Here is a 17,500-nt window from a genome sequence, read left to right on the forward strand (position 1 = left end):
AAATCTTTCCGCGAACTTCTGTGTATTTCTAGTTACTTATCGTGTCAATTACAATTCTTGGTCATTGAGATTCGTGGTAATTTGGATTAATATTTAGGTATAGATATTACCTCTTTTTTCTCCTTTCAAACAAATTGAAATGATTGAAGTTTTTCTTTTTGGAATCGTGTTAGGTCTAATTCCTATTACTTTGGCTGGATTATTTGTAACTGCATATTTACATTACAGGCGTGGCGATCAGTTGGACCTTTGATTAATTAACATCCCCCCCTTTTTTTGACCTCCTCCTTTGTTTAATATCCAGGAGGTCAAACTAAGATTGCTGTTCCAGTTCCAGTTAGTGTTTCAGCCGAATTCGACCGAAGAAGATCCGAATCACGCTCTGTAGGATTTGAACCTACGACATCGGGTTTTGGAAACCCGCGTTCTACCGAACTGAACTAAGAGCGCTTTCTTATCATAAAAGAGAATACTGTAAAGAAAAAAGAAAAGAATTGGCCCCAATACATCTTGTATGCATACTATATAGTGTCATAAGAATGAAAGATTCTATATGATATGTCCATTGTGAGTTGATCTTAAAAAATACCTCATTACTGTTCAAAGGAGTAGTAATATGTAGGGATGACAGGATTTGAACCCGTGACATTTTGTACCCAAAACAAACGCGCTACCAAGCTGCGCTACATCCCTTCCGTTGGTCTACTGTGTCATTGTAGAGAATTCCTTTCTTGTCTTCCACATCGTTATCTCCTCTATTAAAACCTAGAATTTTTCTTTTCATTTCGTCTTTTTGGTCTCATTTAACATATAATAATAGCAAAAGACTTCTATCTATATGAAATATGGAACGGAACCCCAAGGAAAAATAACTGAGTCTTTTTGGGGAATATTGGAGAAGAAAAGGACGTTTTTTCTGTACTTAACAAAAAGTAAATCTTTTTTACTAGATAATTGTACATTTAAATATGTATTATCTTATTGATTACAATAAAATGAAAAAATGAAGGAGGTTTTTCAATGCGAGATCTAAAAACATATCTTTCCGTGGCACCGGTACTAAGTACTCTATGGTTTGGTTCTTTGGCAGGTTTATTGATAGAGATTAATCGTTTTTTCCCGGATGCGTTGATGTTCCCATTCTAGTTATTGGCGCTGGACGGAATAAAGAATATTAGAGATACAATTAAATATCAGCCCCCTCTTTAGTCTTTTTTCCCTTTTTTAGAAGAAGGGAGGAAAGAGAAAGAATAAAAGTGCATTCAACAGCTGTGAGACTCGGGTTCTGGTTGGAATGAAATGAATATTTCATTCTATGGAAGTCGAATACAAACAGTGGTTCTAGGGAAAGAGTATTATACAAGATACTTATATAATATATAAAATGCTGTACTGTGATTTGAAAGTTTAGAAATCTTTCTATCTTATTTCCGATATTGAGTGTAGTGAAATCTTGCATAAGAGGATAGCAAGTTACAAATTCTATTTTGTTTTTTCCTTCCTTTTTTCTTTTTCGTTTCGGATTGAAAGAGGAAGAGTTGAGTAAATGAAAAATCCAAAGGAGGTTCATGGCCAAGGGTAAAGATGTGCGAATATCGGTTCTTTTGGAATGTACCGCTTGTGTTCGAAACGGTGTTAATAAGGAATCAACGGGCATTTCCCGATATATTACTCAAATGAACCGGCACAATACGCCTAATCGATTGGAGTTACGAAAATTCTGTCCATATTGTTACAAACATACGATTCACGTGGAGATAAAGAAATAGATTGAAGCGAGTACTTGCGCCCTTATCTTAATCTTACAAGTCAAGGAAAGGGAAAAATGACATTATATATATAACATATTTAACATAGTTAAAAATAATTATAAACAAACCAAATCCTATTTATTTATTCTAATTATAGATACGGCTGAAATAAGATTTTAGGGATAAGACTAACCAAACAATGGATAAATCCAAGCGAACTTTTCTTAAATCCAAGCGATCTTTTCGTAAGCGTTTGCCCCCGATCCAATCGGGGGATCGAATTGATTATAAAAACATGAGTTTAATTAGTCGATTTATTAGTGAACAGGGAAAAATATTATCTAGACGAGTAAATAGATTGACCTTGAAACAACAACGATTAATTACTATTGCTATAAAACAAGCTCGTATTTTATCTTTGTTACCTTTTCTTAATTATGAGAAACAATTTGAAAGAACTGAGTCGACCACTAGAACTACTAGTCTTAGAGGCAGAAAAAGGTAGGTTTACTCTTTATTAACTTGAATTCAAACCCCCATCCGAACTCAAACGCGGATTTCTATTTTGTGGTCAAAATCCAAGAATCCGGATTGAATTCTCGTGTCATAAGAAAAAAAAGAAGAATCTGGGAAGAAGAAATTTTTTTTTTTGAACGCGTTGATTCATTTTTATTTTAACAACTTTTTTTTCTCATATTTTCTCATATTCTATTCATTTTTATTTTCTTTTTTATTCGACCTTCCCGGAGTTCATTCTCCGGGCAACTCCGTTTAACCGGTGGATTCCTTCCAACTTACTTCTTTTATAATCTCATTGGAAATCATATAAAGACAATTCCTATTTGATATAGCTATTTGTGCAAGTATTTTACGATTGAAGCAACTGTCTCTTGTACAGATCATTTATTAATCTACTATAACTATAGCATACCCCCCTTTCGCTAATTGCTGCATTTATTTGAGTGATCCACAAACGACGAAAATGGATTCTTTTCCTATCCCTATCCCGATGAGCCGAAACCAAAGCTCTTATTTTTTGTTGAGTAATAGTTCGAGTAAGTCTTGAATGAGCCCCCCGAAAGCTTGATGCAAATAAACGAATTTTTGTTCTACGTCTCCGAGCGATATATCCCCGTCTAATTCTGGTCATTGAATAAATGAAACTTTAACGAATAACTAATAGATTTCCTAGATTTCCTTTCTTTCAGTTATTCTTTTGCCCCTTTCCTAGTATATTAATAACAAAAATGATTTTTCCAATGTATAAACTAAGAATTCCAATGGCTTTGGCTACTATAACCTTCCCAACCACAATTTTTGATTTTTTCTAGACATTTCACCTCGAAATACGAAATTTGACTATACTAGGTATTAAAAAATCAAAGTAATGATAAAGAAATAGTGGATTCCATCGTTTCTATGGTTACTTCTTCAACGGTGAGGTCTCCTCTATACACCGGAGCCTTTACTTTATTTAATCAATGTTATTGCTAACTTGTATAGTTCACATTCTTCGGCTCTACCCATGAATTATCCAGTAATAGGTCTTTCACAACAAGCTCTACCTATACAGTAACGGTATTTAATTATGAAGGTTGGCTGGGTAACTGACCCTGTTAGTTCGTTCTTGCAAGAGGGGTCTATGTTAACTAAGATTTCCTCCGCTTAATGGATAACCATTTGCTACCAATGGAGAATTGCTTCTCATTTTGAATTAAGGTGAGTGGATCTACACCAACAGAAACCATAAATTTCATAAAAAATAAAAGGGATATCATCCATTTTTAGATAGGAAATCTAGTTTGTTTTTCCGTTATATCCTATTTGATCATTGATATTCGAACATTGTTCTCTTTCCTTTGTTCTAGTTCATGATCTGAACGAGTCGCACATACACCCTAGTACATGTTCCTCGGCGCTGAGGGCATCCCGAAGCGCGGGGGATTTTGTGACATTTCTAATTGGCCTTCTTGTATTTCTAATAAGTTGTTTAATCGTTGGCATGTTGAATGATATACATAATGGGCTGGTTTAGATCGATCCTAACCAGATGATTATCAATTACTTTTATTCAATAGAATAATAAAAAAGATTCCATAGAATAATAATATTCAACTCGGCAGGGTTCATTTCAGAATTGACGCGAAATCCAGGTTATTGTCATTCAACCGCCACAAGATCAACAATTCCATAAGCTTGGGCCTCTGTTGCTGACATAAAAACATCTCTTTCCATGTCTTCGGATACAACCCATAAGGGTTTGCCCGTTCTTTGTACATAAACCCTTGTCAGGGTTTCACGTAGTTTCAGCAGTTCTCCCACTTCCAGGATGAATTCTCCCGTTGCTACTTCAAAAAAAGAACCAGCAGGTTGGTGGATCATTACCCTGATGATATAAGATAATAAAAGGTTTCTCTCTTTTTCATGATGAGGGGAAGATAAAAGAAAGATAAAAGAATAACAAGAAAAAAAGATAGAATTGAATAACCGTACGGGCATTATGCATTGCATACGGCTCTACAATAAAATTGACCCTTACCTTCCATCAAAGAAATAAAAAATAGGATCGATCAGACCCCGATCGGTAAATGATCAACTTACCACCCTTCCTTTCGGAGGAATTCAAAAATACTATGATGGCTCCGTTGCTATATATATTTATTATATTTTTTTGTCTGTGATTTGTCTGTCATTCAGCAATCCCAAAGTTGCTTTTTATTTGATCAAATAATAAATAAACTAAGGAAAAAAGAATTTTTTTTCGCTCCATAACATTAATAGAAATATTGTTAAGAGACCTCTGGTGTGAAAAAAGTTTGTGACGCTGAACTGGACTTCCAAAATAAGAAAATAGGAAATACGTTTTTATCATATTACTCTCTCGATACATAAGCTAATGGTGTGAAAACAAAAATTTTGTTTTATATCGAATTCAAAGTGCCATGCTATTATTACTTAATATTCATATTCATATTTCATATGGCGAAGGCATAGTCTTCTTTTTTCTCTCAAATAAATAAAAGCCTCATTGGCGCCAAGCGTGAGGGAATGCTAGACGTTTGGTAATTTCTCCTCCGACCAGGATAAAAGATCCCATTGAAGCAGCGGATCCCATGCATATTGTATGTACATCTGGTTGCACAAACTGCATAGTATCATAAAGAGCCACTCCCGGTATTACCCATCTGCCAGGAGAGTTTATAATAAATACAGCTCTTGGGTATCATCCTCGATACTGAGATATATCATAAGACCAATAAGTTGATTTGAGATCTCGCTATCAACCTCTTGACCTAAAAAAAAGTAATCTTTCTCGATAAAGTCGGTTGATTAGGGTCAAATTGTATCCCTTAAGAACAGTACAGGCGCCTTTTAACGCATACGGTTCAAAAAAAATCAATGTGTATATTCCAATTTTTTTTTCTTTTTTCATAGCAAGTTCCTTCTAACTTATAATAAAAGGATTTTTTTTTCACTAAATATGAGTTTGTTTTCCTTTCCTTATAACGAATGTAAAAAAAAAAAAAAAGAATTCATTAAACTTATCCAATTAACTTCTCATTGAAGGATTGTTTCATCGAGATCCAATCCAAATCACGATGTCATTTTCTTGTTCTTAAATGGGCCTCTTTAATCTTTTTAGGTTTATGCTCTACTCCGGGTAAAGATCCGCCCGATTTTGATTTGCACATATAGTACAAATGTTCCCATTACCACTTCTTTTTGTTATCCCCCCTTTTTTCAATTCATGCATTCCGTAAAAAAGGTTGACGGATTCATGCATATTACTCAATTGATTAACATAATAGTTTGAAAAAAAATTTTCTTTAAAAAAAGGAATACTTTATGATATAAAATAAAATAGAAATAGATATATTACCACTTGGTTTTTTTTAACGGAGCCTGGATACTTCAATGTAGTAGTCCAACTAAGACAACCATAAATTCTTCTAATTGATAATAGTAATCTGAATCCCCCCCAAAACGGATCTAATTGCACTTCACGCTCCAAAATTTTGATGATGAAATGAATCTTTCGTGGGCGAAACAGAGGATATCTAGATTGGGGAGAAAACGGGGAAATCCCATATGACCAAATATATCTGACAAGTCGCACTATATGTCAAGCCAAGATGCATCTTCCTCTCCAGGACTTCGAAAAGGTACTTTTGGGACACCAATAGGCATTAAATGAAATAAAAAAGAACTAAGTACTATATTTTACTTTGATGTGGAAACGTAACAAAGCCTTTCTTTTTCTTTATAATATTGTACTTTATCCTAATCAGAGTTTATTCAATTCATAAGATTTTATTCATCATTTATGAAAATTCGATAAAGAAAGCAAGAAAAAAAGGGAAAATTATTACGAATAGTGTCCTCTAATGATGAACAAGTATGGGCACATTCGCTCATAGAAAATGGCATTCACTTCCCCATTGCGTATTGGTACTTATCGAGTATAGAATAAATCTGCTTCTCTTTGTTCCTACGAACAAAATTGTTCCATTATTACCAACAGAGTAGAACAAATATGAACCCTTGCGTTGAAATAATTTACTAAAACTAAATAGGGGGGTCCATAACATAGTCATAGTATAGTCTTTTACAATGCAATAAAGTTACATAGTGTCTTTTTTTTTCTTTCATAAAGGGGTATTTCCATGGGTTTGCCTTGGTATCGTGTTCATACCGTTGTATTGAATGATCTCGGACGGTTGCTTTCTGTTCATATAATGCATACAGCTTTGGTTGCTGGTTGGATGAAATAAAAGTTTTTGATCCTTCTGACCCTGTTCTTGATCCAATGTGGAGACAGGGTATGTTCGTTATACCCTTCATGACTCGTTTAGGAATAACCAATTCCTGGGGCGGTTGGAGTATCACGGGGGACTATAACTAATCCGGGTATTTGGAGTTACGAAGGTGTGGCTGGAGCGCATATTTTGTTTTCTGGGTTGTGCTTTTTGGCAGCTATCTGGCATTGAGTATATTGGGATCTCGAAATATTTTGTGATGAACGTACAGGAAAACCCTCTTTGGATTTGCCCAAGATCTTTGGAATACGTTTATTTCTTGCAGGTGTGGCTTGCTTTGGTTTTGGTGCATTTCATGTAACAGGCTTGTATGGTCCTGGCATATGGGTGTCCGATCCTTATGGGCTAACAGGAAAAGTACAATCTGTAAATCCATCGTGGGGTGTGGAGGGTTTTGATCCTTTTGTTCCGGGAGGAATAGCCTCTCATCATATTGCGGCAGGGACTTTAGGCATATTAGCAGGTCTATTCCATCTTAGCATCCGCCCGCCCCAACGTCTATACAAAGGATTGCGTATGGGCAATATTGAAACTGTCCTTTCCAGTAGTATCACTGCTGTCTTTTTTGCAGCTTTTGTTGTTGCCTGAACAATGTGGTATGGTTCAGCGACTACACCCATCGAATTATTTGGGCCTACTCGTTATCAATGGGATCAGGGATACTTCCAACAAGAAATATATAGAAGAATTAGTGCTCCGAAAATCAAAGTTTATCAGAAGCTTGGGCTAAAATTCCTGAAAAATTAGCCTTTTATGATTACATCGGAAATAATCCAGCAAAAGGGGGATTATTTAGGGCGGGTTCAATGGATAACGGGGATGGAATAGCGGTTGGATGGTTAGGACATCCTATCTTTAGAGATAAAGAAGGCCGTGAACTTTTTGTACGTCGTATGCCTACCTTTTTTGAAACATTTCCGGTCGTTTTGGTAGACGGAGACGGGATTGTTAGGGCCGATGTTCCGTTTCGAAGGGTAGAATCTAAGTATAGTGTCGAACAAGTTGGTGTAACTGTTGAGTTCTACGGTGGTGAACTCAATGGAGTCAGTTATAGTGATCCTGTTACTATCAAAAAATATGCTAGACACGCTCAATTAGGGGAAATTTTTGAATTAGATCGTGCTACTTTGAAATCTGATGGTGTTTTTCGTAGCTGTCCAAGGGGTTGGTTTACTTTTGGACATGCTTCATTTGCTTTGCTCTTCTTCTTCGGACACATTTGGCATGGTGCTCGAACCTTGTTTAGAGATGTTTTCGCTGGTATTGACCCAGATTTGGATGCTAAAGTAGAATTTGGAGCATTCCAAAAACTTGGAGATCCAACTACAAGAAGACAAGCAGCCTGATACAACATTTCTTTGGTCTCTTTCGAATCGATTTTCTTTTTATGATTTTATTTTTATATAGGGTACCAGATAAATCTTGATTTGAATCGTCATTTTTTTTGTTACTCTTGCTCTTTCTTTATCCGGAATATGATCCCCCCAAAAATAAACAGGTATGGAAGCTATAATTGTAAACCACGATCGAATCTATGGAAGCATTGGTTTATACATTCCTCTTAGTCTCGACTCTAGGGATAATTTTTTTCGCTATCTTTTTTAGAGAACCGCCGAAAATTTCAACTAAAAAATAAAAAAATGAAATGATTTTTCATTATCGCAATTGAAGTAATGAGCCTCCCAATATTGGGAGGCTCATTACTTCAATTAGTCCCCATGTTTCTCGAATGGATCTCTTAGTTGTTGAGAAGGTTGCCCAAAAGCGGTATATAAGGCGTACCCAGTAAAACTTACAAGTAAACCAGATATAAAGATGGCGACTAGGTTTGCTGTTTCCATTATTATGTAATTTCAAGACCACAATGGATCTATGATAAGATCGTTTATTTACAATGGGATGGTATACAAAGTCAACATATTTCAATGAATAAAATAGGATTTATGGCTACACAAACTGTTGAGAACGATTCTAAATCTGGTCCAAGACGAACTACTGTAGGGGTTTTATTAAAACCCTTGAATTCTGAATATGGTAAAGTAGCTCCTGGGTGGGGAACGACCCCTTTGATGGGCGTCGCAATGGCTCTATTTGCGGTATTTCTATCTATTATTTTAGAGATTTATAATTCTTCCGTTTTATTGGATGGAATTTCAATGAATTAGATCTATTACAACCCCCAAGTCCTAGCTTTTAAATAAAAAATGAATCCTTTAGAGCTCGGATTTCTAGCTAATTTGATTTTGGTAGTTCGATCGTGGAATTTCTTTGTTTCTGTATTTCTGGAATATGAGTGTGTGACTTGTTATAATTGATCCTATTGATAGTACAGAGAATGGGTTTGTCATCTGGATAGAGATGGTTCTCCTTCGTCGGATATTTATTCTAGTATCTGGAACACGGAATATATGAAATAGATTAAGAATTATTTAAACTATGATTCATACTTAATATTCAAACCTCGCGGCCAGACTCCAAAAAATTTCCAAGAATTAGAATTTAGAAATATAAATCGAAATTTTTTCTTCGTTCAAATTTCAAAAGCCTTTTTATACTTATTTTGACGCAAAGATAAATCTTTCTTCGGATTTTTGGTTATTATCTATTCGTGGAATAAGCGATGATCCGATGGTTCTTACTCAGGGAATCTTTGGGCTTAACTTAGTATTTTTATTGAATCATCGTGGTTCTAGTATGAATCTGAGGTTTGAATCGATTCATAGGGTCTTAACAAGAGAATTCCTATAAATAATAAATAAAACAAATATAATAAAAATGATAGACAAAAACAAATCAAATAAAAAAAATAGGGAAGAGATAATTCAAGAGGCCCGTAAGGATCAAGATAAAGACAACTGAGCCAACTTGATATTTTGGTATTATCGCCACAAAGAAGAAGAAGAACTTACTGATTTTTTTTATTCTTATCTTCATAGCAGATTGAATCGGAAAGTAAGAAGTTTCAAACTTTCTATTAAATATCCGTTCCAACCAGTATTTGGGTGTTTTTGCTTGAGCTGTACGAGATGAAAGTCTCATATACAGTTCTCGGAGGGGGGATCGCACCTATCTTAATAAAGTTTATGATTGGTTTGAAGAGCGTCTCGAGATTCAGGCGATTGCGGATGATATAACTAGTAAATATGTTCCTCCTCATGTAAACATATTTTATTGTCTAGGGGGGATTACGCTTACTTGTTTTTTAGTACAAGTGGCTACAGGATTTGCTATGACCTTTTACTACCGTCCGACCGTTACTGATGCTTTTGCTTCTGTTCAATACATAATGACTGAAGCTAATTTTGGTGGGTTAATCCGATCAGTTCATCGATGGTCGGCAAGTATGATGGTCCTAATGATGATCCTACATGTATTTCGTGTATATCTCACCGGTGGATTTAAAAAACCGCGTGAATTAACTTGGGTTACAGGTGTGGTTCTGGCTGTATTGACTGCATCTGTTGGTGTAACTGGTTATTCTTTATCTTGGGACCAATTTGGTTATTGGGCCGTGAAAATTGTAACGGGTGTACCCGACGCTATCCCTGTAATAGGATCACCTTTGGTAGAATTATTGCGCGGAAGTGCTAGTGTGGGACAGTCCACTTTGACTCGTTTTTATAGTTTACATACTTTTGTATTGCCACTTCTTACTGCCGTATTTATGTTAATGCACTTCCCAATGATACGTAAACAAGCTATTTCTGCTCCTTTATAGATACATAGAAGATATAGCATAGATATTTTGAATTCATCATTTATCACTTGGGGTAGGAACTATAGTATTTTATTGCTATAAGTATGGATTATTGAAAAGAATAAGACATGTATTTGGATACTTCCCTTGAACTCCGCAATATTTTTGATTTGGCATCAATAGTTGAAGGGATTTTTCCGAAGATAAAATGGATTATGGGAGTGTGTGACTTGAACTATTGATTGGTCTGTGCAGATATGTGCCTTTTTTCTATTTATTTATCTGCCACGTTTAAATTCACAACCAAATGTGTCTTTGTTCCAACCATCACGTAAGCCCATACGGAGGATAGGCTGGTTCGCTTAATGAAAATCTTTTCTATGATTAGATACGAATCATGTCATACATGAGCAGGCTCCGTAAGATCTAGTTCACTTAACTTCAGATTATTTAATAGTATAGTATAAAATGCTTTCATTTCCTCTGCATTGGCGCAATCTATGATACTATCGGAGTAAAAAAGGTGTCTAAAAAGGAACAGAGACTGGGCTGTATTAGTAACAAGTAAATCCTTTGTGTGTTTATAAAAGGTCTCTAAAAATTTTGGGGATAAACACCAATCCTAAGGTCTGAGACGACCCAAAAAGCAATTGATCAGATCACGATCCAGTTTATAAGCCTACTTGGGTATTGAGTATTTATTTGTAAGAACTTCATTTTTTGCACTTGATAGTTTCAACTCCAGAAAAAAGAATCCAGTCAAATTTTTATTTTACTTACATAAAAGCATCCATATATCCTATATACGGGTGTCTAGATAACATTTATATGGATTCAGTTTGTTCTTTTTATTCTTGCTCGAGCCGGAAGATGAAAAATGATCATGTCCGGTTCCTCCGGGGGATGGATCTATAAGAATTCACCTATCCCAATAACAAAAAAACCTGACTTGAATGATCCTGTATTAAGAGCTAAATTGGCTAAAGGTATGGGTCATAATTATTACGGGGAGCCCGCATGGCCCAACGATCTTTTATATATTTTTCCGGTAGTAATCCTAAGTACTATTGCATGTAACGTAGGATTAGCGGTTCTAGAACCATCAATGTTTGGTGAACCGGTAGATCCGTTTGCAACTCCTTTGGAAATATTACCCGAATGGTATTTCTTTCCCGTATTTCAAATACTTCGTACAGTACCCAATAAATTATTGGGTGTTCTGTTAATGGTATCAGTACCCGCGGGATTATTAACAGTACCCTTTTTAGAGAATGTTAATAAATTCCAAAATCCATTTCGTCGTCCAGTAGCGACAACCGTATTTTTGATTGGTACTGCAGTGGCCCTTTGGTTGGGTATTGGTGCAACATTACCTATTGATAAATCCCTAACTTTAGGTCTTTTTTAAATTGATTCAGTTGTGAAATAAAATATCAAGACGTATGTATCTAGGGAACAGTCGCTTCAAAGTGAATTCTCCCTAGATACATCTATTCAATTAAATTATGAATCTATGTTGATTCCGAATATATTAATTGTCCTGAAGATTCAAAACCTATTTTCGTTTCGGCCATTTTCTAAATTATAAAAAAAAGATGAAAAAAATCCAATGGGTTTAAAACTGATTTTTTGGTAAATCAATTACGAAATTTTTTTCTAGAATCCCTAAAATTTGTTTGACATCTTCTATGCGAAAATGTTCCATTTTCATAAGATCTTCTTGACTGTTATTCAAAGGGTCCAATAATGTATATATCTTGGACCTTTTGAGGCAATTATAGATTTTGGGAGGCAATTCTGATTGGTCAATAAAAATCGATTTCAACGCCATTTTTTTTTCTTTTTTGTTAGTTTATCCAATTTATCATAAAAGGTAAAAGGGGGTAAAGGAACTATGTGATGATTGTCCTCTAAATTGAAATTTTCTTCTTTGGTATGTAAAAAGGGAATCAATAAATCAATCAAATTCCGGGAGGCTTCGTGAAGTGCTTCTTTAGGAGTTAAACTTCCATTTGTCCATATTTCGAGAAATAGTATCTCTTTGTTACCATTTTCATAAGAATGAATACTATGATTCGCATTTCGAACAGGCATGAATACAGGATCTATAGGATAACTTCCATCTTGAAAGGTATTTGGCGCTTTTATAAGATATCCGCGATTCTTCTCTATTTGTAATCTAATAACCAACTCAATGGGTTCCGTTAAGCTAGCTATATGCTGTGTATTATCGACAATTTCTACATAAGGCGGTAAGATGATATCTTGAGCAGTTACATATCCAAGGGCCCTGACACAAATAGACGCCTCACAAGTTCCATAGAGATTACTTCTCAATACGATTTCTTTCAAATTCATTAACATTTCATGTACTGATTCTTGAATACCCATTATGGTAGAATATTCGTGTGAGATTTTCTCAGATTTTGCGCGTGTGATACATGTTCCTTCGATTTCTCCAAGCAAAGCTCTTCGCATCGCAATGCCTATTGTGTCTGCTTGACCTTTCATAAGTGGAGGCAGAATAAAGCGCCCATATAAAAGACGCTTACTGTCTGCTGCTGATTCAACACACTTCCACTGTAGTGTCAGAGTAGATACTGTTATTTTCTCTCGAACCATAATAATATTATTTGATCTGATCATTGAATCATTTATTTCTCTTGTTTCTCTTGCTATTGAAATCTCTTCAATTTTTTTCTACACACGTCTTTTTTTCGGGGGTCTACAGCCATTATGTGGCATAGGGGTTACATCCCGTACGAAAGTTAATAGTATACCACTTCTGCGAATAGCTCGTAATGCTGCGTCTCTTCCGGGACCTTTAATCATGACTTCTGCTCGTTGCATACCTTGATCTACTACTGCACGAATAGCATTTGCCGCTGCGGTTTGAGCAGCAAACGGCGTCCCTCTTCTTGTACCTTTGAAGCCACAAGTACCAGCAGAGGACCAAGAAACCACTCGCCCTCGTACATCTGTAACAGTCACAATGGTATTATTGAAACTTGCTTGAATATGAATAACCCCCTTTGGTATTTTACATATACTCTTACGTGAACTAGTACGTCCACGTGAACTCTTTTTCTGTATAGCTTTTGCCATATTTTATCATCTCATAAATTTGAGTCAGAGATATATGGATATATCGATTTCATGTAAAAAAAGATCCCCCTTCTTATTTGTATATTGGGTCTTTAACGAGTCTTATTATCCTTTTCTTTGTTTATGTCTTGGGTTGGAATAAATTACTATAATTCGTCCCCGACGACGGATTAGTCGACATTTTTCACAAATTTTACGAACAGAAGCTCTTATTTTCATATTTGCCACTCCTTACTTTAATTTTGAATCCATTTCTTGGAAGAAAATAAGTTTCTTGAAATTTTCGATTTCAAATCGTATTTCCGTGAAAGAAATAGTGAAAACACCTAATCTTTCGAATCTTTGTTGCGGAGTCGATAAATTATACGACCTCTGGTTGAATCATAACGACTTACTTCAATTTTGACTCTATCTCCTGGCAATATTCTTATAAAACTACGTCAGATCTTTCCTGAAACATAACCTAGAATCATATCTTCATTATCTAAATGAACCCGGAACATGCCGTTGGGAAGCGATTTAGTAATTAAACCTTCATGAATCCATTTTTGTTCTTTCATTCCAGGTAAAACCTCCTTGAAGTATCAACTAGTGGAGGAAGAACCCTATTAGACAACCCACCCCTTATCTTTTCTTTTTCACAAAAAAGAAGTTTCCTATTCAATTCGGATATTAGAAAGATTACCATATATAACACAAAATTTCTCCGCCTATTCTTTCTAGTCGAGCCTCTCGGTCTGTCATTATACCCCGAGAGGTAAAAAGAATTACAACTCCTATCCCGCCTAAAATTCTAGGAATTCTTTGATAGTTAGAATAGATTCGGAGACCCGGCCGACTTATCCGTTTTAAATTTAAAAGATTTCGATAAGTACTTTTCCTATTCTTTCTTTGTCGTAGGGTTAAAACCAAAAAATATTTGTTGTTTTCTCGATGTTTTCTCACGTTTTCGATAAAACCCTCTCGTAAAAGTATTTTAACAATACTTTGGCTGATATTAGTAGATGCTACTCGAACCAGGCTTTTTCTATACATATCGGTATTTCGTATAGAGGTTATTATGTCAGCAATAGTATCACTACCCATGATTAATTAAAATGATTGGTGCCTCCAAATTTGGATATAATCAACATGCTTTTTTACGTATTTTTTTTTTGTTTTACGTATTTTTTTTTAGAAATTATGAATATTCATTTTGAAAGGTATATACGTGAGACAAAATCTAATAAATGAATCTTAATCTATTTATTTTAAATACCCTACTATAACCTATAACCATATCGTGGTCTCGTTTTATAATACCTCGGGAGCTAATGAAACTATTTTAGTAAAATTGAACTGTCTCAATTCTCGGGCAATCGCACCAAAAACTCGAGTTCCTTTTGGATTTCCTTCTTGATCGATCACAACTGCAGCATTGTCATCATATCGTATTATCATACCGTTGTCACGTTTAAGTTCTTTACAAGTACGTACAATTACAGCTCTGACCACTTCTGTTCTTTCTAGAGGCATGTTTGGAACTGCGTCTTTGATCACAGCAACAATAACGTCACCAATATGAGCATATCGACGATTGCTAGCTCCTATGATTCGAATACTCATCAATTCTCGAGCCCCGCTGTTATCTGCTACATTCAAATGGGTCTGGGGTTGAATCATATCATTTTATTTTATTTATTTATTTTTTTGATCTGTTTTTTACAATACAAAGTTCGAAGAAAAAAAGAAATATTATTTGTTCAAAAAAAGAAACCTGCACTCGCTATTTTTAAGGCCTATTTTTTTTATCCCGAAATAATGAATTGAGCTCGTATAGGCATTTTAGACGTTGCTATTGAAATAGCCCTTCTAGCTATATTTTCTGTTACTCCACCCATTTCATAAAGGATTCGACCTGGTTTAACAACAGCTACCCAATATTCGAGAGAGCCTTTACCTGAACCCATACGTGTTTCAGCGGGCCTTACTATAACTGGTTTATCTGGAAATATACGGACCCATATTTTTCCACCGCGACGTGCATTTCGTGTCATTGCTCGTCGACCCGCTTCTATTTGTCTAGATGTGATCCAAGCGGGTTCAAGTGCCTGAAGAGCGTATTTACCAAAACAAATAGTATTACCTCGATAAGACATTCCCTTCATTCTTCCTCTATGTTGTTTACGGAATCTGGTTCTTTTGGGGTTATAGTTGATGGTTTTTTTGAATTCCATCTCTACTACAGAACCGGACATGAGAGTTTCTTCTCATCCAGCTCTCGCGAATAAATCAATTCAAATTCAAGATTTTGAATTCAATTCATATAGAAAATAATTTGAATTAACTTTAATAATTAATATACTGAATCATGGATTTCATTTAATCTAGATTAAATATATTATTAATTTGTATATCTAGTTTTTATCGATAACTAAATATAAATATATTAAATAACTATTTTTTCTTATATTTATCTATTTTTTATTTATCTATTTTAGAATGTTTTATAATGTTAAAAGAATGTTTTATAATGTTAAAACAAATCTTTCTTTTGTTTTACTTTTTATCGTATTGGATTGTCCCAATTTTAGCAATCCAAGAAAATAAAGTTTTCGCGGGCGAATATTTACTCTTTCAATTTCTATTTCAGTTCTCTCATTAGTTCATAATTTTTCCGAATAGATGAATTGGTCTCTGGCCGGTTCCGCCATCCCGATCAATGAATCATTCTAATTCTTTTTCACTAAAATCTTTTGAATTCACAGGTTCCATCGTTCCCATCGCTTCTTAATTAATGGTTAGGTCTGAATTCTACAACGGAGCTATTAGTTTTTGAGTCAATATTCTTAGTCTTTATTGGCTCGAAGCTCTTTATTTTTTGTTCGATGAGCAGATCCATTTAATGATGAATCCGTATTGATGCTTTATTACGCAGATTTTTTCTTAGATGACTCATAGACCTTACATATTGGAATTCTATATCTATATCATCAATATTCTTTATTCTTTTTCTTTCTTTCTCTCATCCTTCCATTTATCCATACTATTTCTTTTTGATTTCGATTGACAACTTAGAAATTTTTTTAATAAAAAAGATTTCAGTTGCTACAACAATATGACCAATATATCATATCTTGACTGGTTCTTTGGATCCAGATAATACGAACTGATGAGTTGGTTATTACTTCTATAGTTATTTGTTTATACTATGAGGCTGGTTTTTTATACTAACCCTCAAAAAACCAACGAGTCACACACTAAGCATAGCAATTTTATCAAAAGATTCATTGAATTTTTATTAAACTCTATAGAATTATAATTGTTCGTTTTTTTTATTGAACATAAAAAAAGAATAAACGAATTTATCATTTTTTGTTCCATCGCTGGATAGAATGCAAAGGGAAATAAAGGTTTATTATCCACCTTCTATAAATATCCAAATTTTTATGCCTAATACCCCATAGATTGTTCGAACTGTTTATGAACAATAATCAATTTTAGCTCGAATGGTTTGTAGTGGAACCCTACCCTCTCTGACCCATTCAACATGGGCAATTTCTTTTCCGTCGATACGTCCTGCAATTTGCACTTGAATTCCTTTTGTATCTGCTTCTTCAGTTAATTCTATAGCCTTTTTCATCGCTTTCCGAAAAGAAACTCTATTTTTTAATTGTCCGGCTATAAATTCTGCAAGAATATTAGGGTTTCCATAAGGCTTTTCAATTCGTGTGATAACAATGTTAAGTTTTCGATTTACAGAATGAAATTCTTTTTGTAAATTCATCTGTAATTCTTCGATTCCTCGGGGTCGACTTTCAATTAATATTTTTGGAAATCCCATATAGATTATGATTTGGATTAGGTCGATTCTTTTTTGAATCTCTATACGTGCAATTCCCTCGACGCCAGAAGATGTTTTCGTATTTTTTTGTACATAATTCTTGATATAATTTCTTATTTTTTAATCTTCTTGCAGACCCTCAGAATAATATTTTGGTTGTGCGAACCAAAGGGAATGATGACCTTGGGTTGTACCAAGTCTGAAACCAATTGGATTTATTTTTTGTCCCATGTTCCCCCATTACTATACATATCATAATACGACATAGTTGTATCCTTTTTTTTCCATTTAGCTTTTTGTGACCATG

General features: G+C 34.8%; 3 protein-coding genes, 2 non-coding genes and 2 pseudogenes across 7 annotated transcripts in view; 3 read left to right on the forward strand and 4 right to left on the reverse strand.

Moving 5' to 3' along the window:
- Positions 1-10,488, forward strand: part of LOC143626602 (cytochrome b6-like) — a 116,659-nt gene extending 106,171 nt beyond the window's left edge. Inside the window, exons 2-3 of one of the 2 annotated variants that reach the window (XM_077096649.1) lie at positions 8,801-8,862; positions 9,644-10,488. In XM_077096649.1, coding sequence (XP_076952764.1) covers positions 8,858-8,862; positions 9,644-10,286 — 648 coding nt within the window. In that variant the 5' untranslated portion in view covers positions 8,801-8,857 and the 3' untranslated portion in view covers positions 10,287-10,488. Of the gene's footprint in view, positions 1-8,729; positions 8,863-9,643 lie in introns of those variants that run through there. The other variant, XM_077096650.1, reaches the window with a different exon arrangement.
- TRNAW-CCA (transfer RNA tryptophan (anticodon CCA)) lies at positions 377-450 on the reverse strand. The gene has a single exon. It is a non-coding gene; the product is annotated as a tRNA-Trp (tRNA).
- On the reverse strand, positions 620-693 carry TRNAP-UGG (transfer RNA proline (anticodon UGG)). Its single transcript has one exon. It is a non-coding gene; the product is annotated as a tRNA-Pro (tRNA).
- LOC143626608 (ATP-dependent Clp protease proteolytic subunit-like) lies at positions 3,909-6,005 on the reverse strand (annotated as a pseudogene). Its single transcript, XR_013152445.1, has 3 exons — positions 5,869-6,005; positions 4,787-5,080; positions 3,909-4,137 (listed from the first exon to the last, which is right to left on the reverse strand). The product of XR_013152445.1 is annotated as an ATP-dependent Clp protease proteolytic subunit-like (transcript).
- Positions 8,728-17,500, forward strand: part of LOC143626603 (cytochrome b6) — a 35,731-nt gene continuing 26,958 nt past the window's right edge. Inside the window, exon 1 of the mRNA XM_077096651.1 lies at positions 8,728-8,814. The gene's annotated coding sequence lies outside the window, so the exon portion shown is untranslated. The remainder of the gene's footprint in view (positions 8,815-17,500) is intronic.
- LOC143626605 (cytochrome b6-f complex subunit 4-like) lies at positions 10,308-11,703 on the forward strand. Its single transcript, XM_077096653.1, has 2 exons — positions 10,308-10,487; positions 11,198-11,703. Exons 1-2 carry the CDS (start codon positions 10,394-10,396, stop codon positions 11,671-11,673), a joined length of 570 nt encoding a protein of 189 aa, XP_076952768.1. The 5' UTR covers positions 10,308-10,393; the 3' UTR covers positions 11,674-11,703.
- On the reverse strand, positions 14,534-15,319 carry LOC143626578 (large ribosomal subunit protein uL14c pseudogene; annotated as a pseudogene).

This window comes from Bidens hawaiensis, unplaced genomic scaffold (assembly GCF_021521415.1).
Source record: "Bidens hawaiensis isolate Kalapana, Puna unplaced genomic scaffold, B.hawaiensis_p1.1 tig00004444_1, whole genome shotgun sequence".
Taxonomy (NCBI): Eukaryota; Viridiplantae; Streptophyta; class Magnoliopsida; order Asterales; family Asteraceae; genus Bidens; species Bidens hawaiensis.